Here is a 12,691-nt window from a genome sequence, read left to right on the forward strand (position 1 = left end):
TGGAAACAGGGTGTAGAGAGCACAGCTGAACCCTGAGCCAGCCCATACCCCAGCTGGACGAACGTAAGTTACGTGATGGCAAAGGGCGCGTTCCGTCCGCCTCGGCACGCTGCACGTGACGAGAAAGCACAGCCTGTGACAAGGCCAAGAGAGGTCACCAAGTGTCCCGGTGAGGTGCCACACAGACCCTCCGCGCACAGCCCACGGCCGCTGGGCAGCAGCTGGCACCCTGAGGTCCGGGACGCCAGCTCTCAGGGTGCCACACGGAGCAGCAGGTCAGAACCAGGCTGGCAAGATCAGTGGCGCAAAGCAGATTCTTCCCCAGTTTGCTTCTCAGCCTGGTCCCTCAGACCAGCTTCTTCCCGAGGAATTGCCTCCTCAGCAGCAGGATCCGAGGAATCCATATAACCCGTCTGGCTCACGGTTCCCCTTTCCATTTTGCCACACAGAGTAAGTACAGAATCTTAAGCTTTATTTTTCTATTGGCCAGCAACTTAAAACTGGGTTAAAAAAAAAAGAAAAAAAAAAGCAACAAATATTATTACACAGAGAAAAAGTATAAAACAACTCAATGGACACAAGCCAACTCAGTGTTCATATCTCACTCCTCCTGGCCCCTCCCAACCCCGTACAACACACTTGAAGGGAATGGGTGAGGGCAGCTATGAAGATATGCTTAAGAAACTAGAAATATTGCTTCAAGCAACATGCTCGATATTTTCCTCTTGGTTAGTAGTCAATACTTGTCAGGAACTTGATTATAAAACAAGAAATAATTTAGAGGTTTCTCCTTTAGATCATTACACAATAATTTAGATTTCTTTCCCCTCTCTCCTACTGCTGTGGAACCAAGGAGACACCTCAGTTTCCCCACCTCTCTTTCTGCATTAGTTAAGGATTATTTCACGGGGCTGACGTTGATGGGGGAGTTTCAGATTGACCTGCTCTGAATTTTAACTTGTCACCCTTTAGCACCAGTCCAAGATTTCTGCTCTGTGAACTAAAAACTCCGCGACGCTGCAAGACCCTTTAGGGGCCTGGATGATTTTGCTCCTGTTAACTTTCTGCTGCCGAGGGGACAGGGCTCAGCTGGCACCACTAAAAGGCCAGGAGAGGGAAGAGGTGTGTGTGTTTATAGACGGGCTTGTCTCCACTGCTTTGAAACACCAAAACCCCACAGCCCTTCCTCTCGTGGGTGGAACGGGCCTACCAGGAAGGTGGGAACAAGCCAAGAGGCACACAAGATCCTATCGGTTCAGGCTAAGATGCTGTTGGCATCATGGTGGCACTAAGGCCGTGGCAGTGGTGACATCTACATCCTGTACGTACCCAGGATCCCAATGCAGAGAGAGTATTTAATTAAAACTTACTCCTCTGCAGCAAACAGACAGCTAACCCAGCAGTACCAAGTTACCAAGTACACTGGGGGACCTTCTCAGAAGTAACCAGTAAAGTGGCCTTCTAGATCTCATTAAAGCCAGAAAACCCTCAGCTGCTTAATGAGCTCTTTGGAGGCTGATAAGACATTTGTATGTATTAATTTCCTGCCCAAGAGAGACAAGCCTGGAGATTTTAATTAGAAAAATCAAGCCAAGGGCACCTTTCAGCAGGTAAGAGATGGGGGAAGGCATTTCCACAAACCGAACAGGCCAAAGGGTAGCAAGATGCGCCAGCTCCACAAACAGACCAGCTCTTCAGGAAACCTCAAGCAGGAGATAGGTAGGAGGAAACAAAGTTCTTTCACCCACGCTGGAAGCCTCTCGATAAATACAGACTGGACCCCAAAGAACCGGAAAGCGGTCCGTCATCGCTGCTCCAGAATCGCTAGGAGATAAAAGGCCTCTTGTGGCACTAATGGCACTGTGCTGGGGGAAGCTTCGAGGAAGAGGAGGAAGGATTGCCGAGAAATCCTAAGGCACCCACATCATGGCAACGTCAGAGTCATGGCAAGATTTCAACTGCACCGAGTTGTGCTCCTGATCAGCAGGGAGAGCAGCTCCTGCCCCGAGTCACCGGGCGGGCACCCCTCGGGCAGAGAACGGCTGTGTTAGGACATTGGCACACACTTGGGAGGAGGGAGATAAATCTTCAAGGTACGGGAGATTCGGATCTGGCTCCAGCTCAGCACAGGAGCATCACCCCTCCTCACAGTCAGTGCCTGGTGCTGCTAAGCCACTTCTCAGGGAGCGAGCCACGCTCTTGTACAGCATCCTGAAACCTTCCTGTTAGCTCAGGAAATGCCTCAAGAGAAATGGCCCTGGATAAATCTTGCGTCGGAGTTGTATCAAGGGACTGTTTCGCTAAAGCTTCTGGCAGAAGATCCACAGCTCTTTGGTTTCTTGACAATGAAGAGGACCCCGCTGAACTCCTGGCTGCCTTGCACACAACAAGGAGGGTGACTTTCCCCCGCAGGGGAGGCAGGTAAGGCGCGCGTGGTTCGAGAGGCATTTAATTACAGAGCCAAGTCCTCAGGTTACAGACACTTCTGTGGCGGTGGTGGAGAGCGGTCAGGGTGGCAGGCGCTACGGGAGGTGGCAGAGGGGGAGCGACGAGAGTTTCCACAGCTATTAATAGGGTTCTGGTTTTAAACTCTTATACAAGCAGCAGGTGAAAATCATCCCAAAGATCTACAGGGGGTAAAGGGAAGAGAGAAATGCATGACAAAACAGAACGGGTGCAGTGGAGGCAGCAGCTCGCAAAGTAACAGCCTGGACCCAGACTGAAGTAGCCGCTAGCTCCTGCCGGGGGACACCACACTCCAGCTTACAGTAAGCAGCAAGAGAGAACATAATCTGTGCTAATCCTTGTAATTCATCACCAGCAGCTTCTCTGGGGTGTAATTTGGCTGCTTTCCAGAACAAAGGGAAAGATGAGGAATCCCCAGACACATCTGCATCTGGAAGAAAAGAATATCCTATGCCCTCCCCTCTAAAACGGGAGGGGGGGGGGCCTCCATATCCTACCCCTTTATTCATCACCTTCTCCCAAATCCTTCGCAGACCCACAGCGCCGTTCTTCAGTATGACGCAGCCGAGGGAGAAATTCTGCATGATTTACAATAATCCTAATGAGCAGGGTAGGAAACTCCTCCAGCCTGGCTCTTCAGCCGCGCGGGCTGCCACGGCACAACCCCACCAGAGGTCTCTCTCAGGCTGCCAAAGCTCCTGCTGCGGCCAGCACAGCCCTTCCCACAGCTCGGAGCAGGAGCAGACTCTCCCCCTTGCCGGGCTGGCAGCTCTCCTTCACCAGGAGTAAATGTTACAGACCTCCAGAAAAGGCTTTGGAGCTAGTGAATGCTTGGGTCCCCGAAGTACCTGGCAACTTCTCCTTGCCAGGCAGGGAAAAATCTAAAACATTTGATTTTTTTTTTTTCCTTCCCTCAGCTCTGGGGTTCCTTTAACTTCTACCCAGCACCCCCAAAACTCCACTCAGCCCTTTTACCTGCACACAAGCAATGCTGATCCCCACTGCCCCAATGATTTTCAAATGCTCTTGAATGAAGTTTTCCAGCTTGGTAATGCAACCACTCTGCAGGGTGAAAAGAGGGACATGGAAAATCAGCTTCATTTTAACCTCATGTTCACGTTAACCCAATGGTTGTGACCCTTGAAAGCAACGCTATAAAAAGCAGCATCTGTGAGCAATCTCTTCCTCCGACACCACTGGAAAAACTACACGGATGATGTAAACTGCTGGTTTGTATTGCTCTGGACCTACTGGCTCAGGAGCCATCGAACAAACCCAAGGCAGCTGCGAGCAGGGTGGGAGAAATGCAGCAGAACCAGCCACATCATACAGCAGGAACGTGTCATTTTCCTCAGAGATACGTGGGAAAAGGTTCCCACACTCGCTGCCTAGCACATGCCTGGAGAGGCTATTTACCCCCATCAGACCAAATGGCCAAGGAAATGCTCCTGAGTGGATTCAGTACCAAGAACTCTAACGACAGGAGCCTTTTAAGAGCAAATTCCTCCCACCGCTCTCTAGGACAGCGATTACTTTCAGAGTGAACCTGGAAAGCCAGGCTCTCCCTGCCTCTGCCTTGCAACTGCCGCCTTGGCTGGCAGCGTGGCCTTTCCCTCCCTGTTCCAAGCCCAAGTTTTTGTTGTCATAAGGCAAAAATAAATCAGTAAGAGTACTTTCTGGGTTTTTATGGAAGAGTTCCCTTTAAATAAACTGTTTAATCTACCGAGGCAGGTTTTCCATGGTAACGTCAGGGGGATTTATTGCGTAGGCTACAGCGAGCCCCAAGGGTGCTGGGGGTCCCAGGAGTTTACGGTGAACACGGACACTGAGATGCACACGGGCAGAGGGGAGGAGCGAGCACACAGCCCTCCAGGGAGGGGTGGCAAAGGCCTCGCTTTTCCCACGCCAGCAGTAGGTTTTAGCATCAGCCCCAGCTGCCCTGATACGAAGCAGTTAGTCCTGTTCCCTGACCTGACCCTTTTCTAGGTTTTTCTTCCCCAACGCCACTAAAACCCCTTCTGAACGCTGACTGAGACCTCCTATCATGATGTGCAGCATCTGACTGTGGACCCAAATCTCCCCTTACAGCTTTTACTCCCCTAGAGCTAGCCCAACACATCTGGCACCCACCAGGGCCTCTCTTAGTGCAGCTGGGGCAGATACCTCCAGCTTCACACAGCACGGAGAGGATGGGAACTGCCCGCCCTGCCCCTCCAGCTCCAGCGGCTGTGGGTTTGCGCTCTCAGAAACACCTCATTAGCCCCTGGACTCTATTCTGCACTAATGGGTCTCGCCTGGAAGGCAAAAACCTTATCAGACTGGTCAGGGTGGGAAGGGATCTCTGGAGATCAGCTAGTGCAGCCCCCTAAGGCAGGGTCACCTAGCGCAGGCTGCACACTCACCGGTTTTGAATGTCTCCAGAGAAGGAGACTCTTACGGGAGAGTCTTCTTCCTGAAGAGCAAGCCCAAGCCAAGCAGCCATAAGTGAGAGGGGCTTTGGTAGATCAGAAAGACTGGCCTTCATCTCCCTGTTCGTTCCACAAAGGCATATGGTTGGTTCTTTTAGCTGTTTGTTTGTCTTAATGCAGATCTTAATTCCTACTCCTCTTCCGAGTGCTGCTCAAAGCACAGACTGTGAGAAGAAATACCTGCTCTCAAGGGGCCACCTCTTCATCCACAGCCCTCCCTAACTGTCAGGGGGACAGGAACAAGGAAAAAGCTCTGGCTGCTGCTCCCCAGGCTCATACAGCCAGCCAAGGGGCTGGTCCCACTGATTGGAAAAAAAGGACTATGCTACCCCGTAGAAAGCATCACAGTCAGCAAGTTAAAGCCAGCTGGCAGGACTGGAAGGTGCCAAAGTAAAGGCAAGAACTTCTACCAGCCTCATGCAAACTGGATGAATAAATGGTGTGAGCGCTACCTGTTCGCTTACTCAAGTCTGGGATTCAGTTTGCTTCCAGAAAACAGACCAGCCCCTCCATCTCAGCTCCAGCCACCTGCTCAGCCCAAACCGCAGCCCACCCGGGCTGGCCTGATTTATCTGCTACAGGGCCCTCTTTCTTCCCCACGTGCTGTTTCTTCGTGCTGTAGGTCCAATCCCACCATCTCGATCAAGGACCAGAAGCGTTCCCATTTGCACCTCACCGAGTAATTCCAACGGCAGGAAGCTGCGGCAAGGGTAGGGCTCACATCCAAGTCTCTTGCCAGAACCAACAACCTCTCCCCAACTTCCCCCTATCGCTAGCATACTCTAGTAAGAAATGTAATTTATTATTTTTATCAATATTTACATATAAAATAATAGCCTAGACGGCTGGACGCTGAGCTAGAGAAATGAATTCTGCTTTCTAAGGAATCCCACTGACCTTGAAGCCTACCGACAGCTCGCAGCAATAACCCAACACCCTCGCTCCCTGCCCGCCTCCTTTACACACTTTGTGACAGGCGGCTCTGAAGCTCTTCGGCTCTTTACCTCCTTGTAGATGTTGGAAGGATGGTCCCTTCGGCCACACAGGTCGGTTATCGTCTTACAGCAGCTGTCTGGGACCTTCCGTCCATTGGCCTCCGGGGACTTGATCCACTCGCAGTCAGCCCAGTCTGTGTAGTTGTTGCTGCCGCAGCACTTGAACTGCAACACACAGAGCAAAGGCTGAGCCTGCAAGCACCGCAGCCTCCTTCTGCCCCCGCGCTTCAGCAGCCTTTGCAGAGAGACTCCAGCTATATCGCAGGTTTGTTTGGGGTTTTTTAGGCTCCTATAATTATTAGTCGCTTTCGTGTTATACGTCCCCCCAGACCGTCACTAAATACCAGCTTCATCCATCTTTCGGCAGCTGCGGCGTTTGGTTACTGCTGGGAGGAACTGTAACGGGAGCACACCTGCAGCTGCCTCAGCAATTAACCGCCGGACTGGAGAGCGTTAGTGGTGACAACAGGGTAAGTTTAATTACCGGTTACTACGGCAAACACGCCTGCAACGGCAGCATGCATACAGCAGGCCCCAAGCTTTGGGAGTGCCTGTCCTTTCTGTGGGACAGCCTGTCAGAACTGCAGCAGCCCTCACCTGAACGACTCCCGAGCCCAGCACAGCCACCACCACAACAGAAGGCTCTTCTTTCATTACCTCTTGCTCTCCAGGGCACCGAGGAGCTTAATGAAAAATGTCAGCAATTCCTCCAAAGCTTTGAAGTGGTAAGTAGAAACAGCTGTCAGAGTGACTCGGCTGTTCCGGTTCACTCTGGGAGCAATTCACATGTAGTCGTGCAATTCTGCCGGTTGCATGGCCCTGGCCCTGCACCTCACCCAGCGTTGCCTTGAACCAGGAGCAGCAGAACATACACTCCGCATACAGAAGAAACATCTGTATCCTGGATGTCAGGAGCCCACACTGCCTTTTGTGCATGATTTCAAGCCCTGCATTAATTCTCCCTGCCTCTGCAGACACTCACCTCCTGCTGCAATTTGTCCACTGCACTGGTAACACTCTCTTCTCCCTCCTTACGGTACTTCTGGGTCATGGTGTTCTTCAAATTTTGCTTCAGCTCCATGCTCAGCTGAATGGAAGAGACACGTGGGATAAAATCACAAAGCAAAGTCACCCCTCAGAGTGACCCAGAGCCCTGCATGCTCCAAGAGGAAAGCAGAGCACCTAGCGGAAGCTTACAGCTTCCTTCAGGATCATCCTCCAAGGTTGGACTGGACAGGCTTATTTCCAACTGATCACAGAACATGCCTCCATTTTAGTAACTGGAAGAATGTGCTCCTGGACCAAATTTCAGCCTGTGTTACACGTCACCATACGGGTCCTCCCCTTGAATATGTAAGATTGCCAAGACATGCCTGCATCAAAACAGAATACAAAACTGTGCCTGCTAAAATATGAGTAAGCCTACAAGACCATGTGTGCTCCTCTCCCTCTGAAGCCCGTGACAAAATATTGTGACAAATCACTCTGTCCAGGAGCAGGAAGAAATCAAGAGTCCTGGGCATGCTGGCCTGAAGCCACGGTCTGAATAGCTCTTGTACTGGCATCAAAAAGGATGCCACAGGAGGGAATTACGCGTGCGACTGCAAAAGTACCGCAAGGCCTTTTTTGGTAACAGTGACAGAGAGACAAAGCCTGATTCTGCAAGTACAGAATTTCTGAAAGCATCATCATAAACCACCGGCATGTTCAGGTGACTGGATTCAAACATTTAATCCTGTGGAGGCTCTTTTAATCTACATGAATTCTTCTCAAACATCCAGGTGACAGCCAAAGAGCTGCATCCTTTTTTTTTTTTTTTTTTGCCATCCTGGTTCATACAGCAACACTGCTTTAGTCAACACCTATGAAATATGAAATGCTAAGTTTCCTATACCAATAAACAATGTCAACATGCATTTTAGATTGGGTCAATGAACGAAACAAGTGGGCAGCCTCTCTGTACACCTTTTACTCTACACATTAAGTAGTAAATGAGAGGTCAAACATCTGGTTATGCCAAACTGCAAAATACAGTCTGAAGTTTATTCTCCCTTTGAAACACTTTTTTCCAACCCCATGCGTCAAGTGAGGACAACACCTACCTCACAGAGACGATATGAGGCTTCATTCATTAACATTTGCAAAATGCTTTGAGATCTTGGGCTGGGAAGCTCTACAGAAGTGCAAAGGACTTAGTGTAATACAAAGAAAGGAAAAGGTTCAGCAGCTGGAAGGCATCAGAGGCAAATAAAGAGGAGAGTCCATTAGCAGAATTATTACTTGGGAGAAAAGCAGTTACCTGCGGGCTCACGGGGAAGAACTGCAGCATGGAACAGAGACAACAGAAGAAACAGTTTAGCGCACACACACACACACAAGCCTTGGATACCAAAGCAAGGGCTGAAATAAAACCAGCGGCAAACAGAGCAAGCAGCCTGCAACCAGGGAAGAAGGGGTCTTTGTCAGCCAGAGGGCAAGGGAAGGGCAGCTGTTGACCAGAGATGCCCACAAGCAATCTCAGGCACTGGAGGGACAGCTCTGAATATGCTGTTCCTTATTTCAACCCAAGGATCAGCTCTTCATCCGTTATCATGTATGAACCTCGTGCCTATGGATGGATGGACGGACGGACGGACCCTGGCTCCCTGCCATGCCTGCCAGGTGGATCCTCCCCTGGTACAAACGCACACTGGCACCACTGCCCCTCCTGGCAGGAGCCAGCACGGCCCTTCGGCTCCTTGCAAACCGCCAGCGCCCATCTTAGCCAGGCAAAACACAGAAGGCCCAAGAGAAAAAGGAACGGCAAAGAATCCTGGCAGCGAAGCCAACACGATGGGACGTCCAGCTGCTTTACAGACAGCCAGTTGACAACAACCCTAATTTGCCATTTCCAATCAATTTCCAGACATGAGAGCAACTTTACAGGCTGTCTGTGCCTTGGTGGTTAAACTCCCTTTGAAACCAAAGCGATGACTTCAGCTTCTTCTCTCTGCAACTGCAAAAAGTGCCAAGCCAGAACTGCAGCTGTGGGGAGGCTACGCTCTTCTCCAGCCCCTCAGCTGGGCCAGTTCAGTAAAGCTCTCAAAAACTTCTTGACCTGAAAGAACCTCTCAGCTCGACCATTCGTTATCTTTGCCAGGTCAGAAGTATGGTGCCAGCTTGTCGGACGCAGCAGGAACTGTTCCTATGTCCTGAACACAGTAAGTGGCGCTAACATGATTTGAGCTGCTTGCACTATGCCTTGGAGGGCATTAAGAAAGCTCCTACATCTATGCAGCCTCAAAAATGGTCTTCTACAAGGCTCTGCAGAAAAACCAGCACACAGGGGTGAACAACACGGAGGAGCTGAGTAGCAAGGCTGAGCAGCCTTCCTAGAGTAACCACCAGTGCTTTGTCAAATATAGTAAATAATTCAAGGTCTTCTGTACAGGGAGGGGAGTGAGTACAGACATGTGGAAAGGCGAACCACAACCAGACCCCATGTCCCAAGCCTCCAAGCCCAATTCTGGCTGGAGGAACAGGATGATAACCAGCTGTTTTCCCTCCCTGCTTGGAGTCTCTAAGGACTAATGTCCACTCACCTGCTGGTAGTAGATATAGGCCAGGATTCCAGCAATGATCTCCAGGAGAAAGATGCACAGCAACAATATGAAGTACTGTAAAATAATGCGGAAAGCAAGACATTAGAACAGAATGTAAGGAGATGCTGGGAACCAGCTTTTCATTCGCTGGTAAAATGCACAACACACTCTTCATTGATGCTCTTTCTGCAGCAGTGTCCAAAGGCAGGGGCTGGGATTAAGACCTCAGCAGGGTAGGAAAGGAACAACCCCACTGATTAAAAAAAATAAACAAAACAAAAAAAAGCAAACCAAGTCACAGGATAACTGAAGACAAGCAGCAGCAAGTGTGAGTTTAACTTACAAAGCCAGAGGGATGTTGAGAATGGAGAAGTGCAGGCAACTGAGATAAGATCACAAGATAAAAGGAAAGTGGTTGCTGGATAACCCGATGACCACTCATTATCACAGAAAACATCTGATTCTGTCATCAATACGAAAAAAATCTGAAACTTTTGCTTGTTTTGATATTGTTCAGGGCACTTCACCAAGTTACGAAGGAGTATGTTATAATGATGATTCAACAAAGCAACTGATTCACACTCAGGACTGTGGCTATTATGTTCTTCTGAATTAGGATCTAGAGGAAAAAGGTCGGTATCTCAAAATCAAAGTGAGAAGAGCTCTCAGAAGACCAAGAAGAGAACATGACTATTTCTTACAAGGGCTTAATGGCAGTGAAATGGAGAAGGATGTGCCCTGCTTACTACAAGGAGAATCCAACGGACAGTACAGAAGACTGTTTGGGAGCACCGTTCCTATCCACAAACAGGAAGGGAAGCCAAGTCTACAAGGAGGAACGTGGGTACTAGGTTAAAAGGCCTGGGCAGGCCTGAAGACAGAGGGTGACGTGGCCACTTTCTCCATAGGGCCAAAGAGAGCTTTCCAGGGAGAACCCCTGCTCTGACACACAGCCCCTGCCTTGCTCCTGGTCAGCAACGAACAGTTTCCTTACAGATCCAGGCTGTTCTACCCTCGTTATTAAATTTATCTTTCTGTAGATAAAGCTGAGGGGACACCAGTTCCAGCCGTAACAAGTCCTTGTAAGAGCTGGCCTCCCCAGGGCAGAACGAACAAAGTAGCTCCCATTTTCTGTTTTATCCCAACCTTAAGAAATGGCTGTTCCCAAGGGACGGAGCAAACTGCTCCCTACAAACGTAACTGGACATCAAACCATCTCTTCCTGGCACAAAGCAGGACAGTGAAGACCTGGAGGCAGCAAGCTGAGCTACGCAGCACGCCCTGCCTTTTGTGGCACTCCCACTGCGCACCCTCCTCCGCTAGGTATTGCCAAGCCCCTTGCAGGAGTAAAACAAGACAGACACAAACGCTCAGGCCTCCTCTTTTGCCCCTGCTGGGATTCAGCAGCTGCGAAGGACGAAGGACGGAGAGCTGTGTTTTATCTGCAGACCAGGCTTTAATGTCAGCACCCTATCCCAGAGGTCCCCCCCCCCCAGCCCCACGCTGCCGGTCTCTGCAGACCCTGTACAAGGTACCCATTCATACCAGGAGCGTGAGTCACCCAGTGGAGTGCGGGATAGCTGAAGGCTGGTCCCAACACTCAGAGGAGTTTGAAAGGGGGCAAGAAAGGATTGGCATGCCTTGACACAAAGGCTGGCTTTCTTTTGTTGGGATCTAGTTATGCCCTAACTGCCCTGACATCATCTCTCTGACAAGGAGGGGGCAGGAGGGGGGCAGGATGCTGAGAACAACCAATGAACTGGAAATCTTTATTTTTCCCTGCTCTGTGTTGTCATGTCAGAGGCATTCAGGTAGAGTTGAGATGTGTCATCACAGCTCAGCTCATCGTGCTGGCTCGCGGTGGGCAGAAAGAGACACCCAGCAGACCTTAAAAAATTTGAGTCACAAGGGCCCTGTAAAACCTCGTTAAGGGAAGTTAGTGCATCTGCCACCCACGAATCCAACCTGTCTCTACTGATACGCTGCATCATTATCCTTATCTCAGTCTCATCGCTGCCTCAGGGCTGCTTCCAAGTATCGGGCTGACATGGTGGAGCAGCAGCTCTCACTCTGGACACACACAGAGTATAGGGCTGCTCTCCTTGCTCTTCACCAGGAGTTCAAGGCTTTCTTACAGAGCTCTGCCCTGGGAAGAGTACGTCAGCTCTGGCATCGAGCTGCAGGGACATGCCCTACTCACTTCCCGAGGGGCTGAAGAGCAAGACAGAAATGTGGGATCACCCAAAAGCCTGTGGTAGACACGTGCCTGGACCTGGGTGGGCTCTAGGCAAAGTTTACTCTTACTCTGGCTCCAAGCCAGAGTCAGGGCTATCTGGTGTCTCCTCAAGATCTACAGGGTCCAGATTTCTTCCATCCAGCCTCAAGGGTTAGAGTGAAGCACCAAGATTTAGTGCGTTATCTCTGAACAACCCAAAGAATGGTTCAACCCGCCTACAATCCAAATCACTCAAGAACTTTCTACTACCTGAAGAAGAAATATACAGCAACCGTACTCCTAAATCAGCAATCTCACTTCAGAGGGAGTGCTCCAGGCTGAAATGTGGCAAGAACAGAAATCATAACCAAGATGTGTTCCCTTCTCCCTATCCAAGGTAGCTAACTAGAAGTGGCAGTGTGAGGAGCCAAGCCTGAAGAAAGCCACCCTCTTTCTTCACATGCAAGTCTTTTATTTGATGGGTCCTTTTCTGTGACTCCTGCTTGCGTATTTTTGTGTACCAAAGCATGCATCTTGACTGAAGTATAAGATAGTAGTGGTCTGTGTGCTTGCAAAGAGCTGGCCTGCAGCATCACGGCCAGCCAGGCTGCGGACCCACTGCCGTGCCTCCTCATGGAGCCAGAGAAACTCCACATCTACTGCTCAAACCTCAGGACATCACCTGATGTGGTCTGAAGGAGGGACACGAGGAAGGCAAATAAGCAATGACATTAAAAAAGTACCACAGCTGAGACCGATAAGCAATGAAATACCATGAAAAGCCTTGAAGTGGGCCCATAAAACACATAGGTAGAAAAGCAGCAAAAAAATTCACAGCTTCCTGAAAAAAACCTTAAAAAAAACTGATATACCTTTTAGAAACAACAAACAAAGCTGGCCCTAACTGATTTCTAAAACCACCAAGGAAGCCCTGGGGAGAGCGGAGATTGCTGCTTACAGCACTCC

The 12,691-nt window shown here is 50.0% G+C and overlaps 1 protein-coding gene across 7 annotated transcripts in view; it reads right to left on the reverse strand.

Moving 5' to 3' along the window:
* Positions 1-458: 458 nt before the first annotated feature.
* Positions 459-12,691, reverse strand: part of CD151 (CD151 molecule (Raph blood group)) — a 38,226-nt gene continuing 25,993 nt past the window's right edge. For all 7 annotated transcript variants that reach the window (XM_040608766.1, XM_040608764.1, XM_040608769.1 and 4 more), the window contains 5 exons: positions 9,511-9,585; positions 6,912-7,016; positions 5,939-6,094; positions 3,442-3,528; positions 459-2,627 (listed from right to left, as the gene is read on the reverse strand). In XM_040608766.1, coding sequence (XP_040464700.1) covers positions 2,568-2,627; positions 3,442-3,528; positions 5,939-6,094; positions 6,912-7,016; positions 9,511-9,585 — 483 coding nt within the window. In that variant the 3' untranslated portion in view covers positions 459-2,567. The remainder of the gene's footprint in view (positions 2,628-3,441; positions 3,529-5,938; positions 6,095-6,911; positions 7,017-9,510; positions 9,586-12,691) is intronic.

Source organism: Falco naumanni, chromosome 10 (assembly GCF_017639655.2).
Source record: "Falco naumanni isolate bFalNau1 chromosome 10, bFalNau1.pat, whole genome shotgun sequence".
Taxonomy (NCBI): domain Eukaryota; kingdom Metazoa; phylum Chordata; class Aves; order Falconiformes; family Falconidae; genus Falco; species Falco naumanni.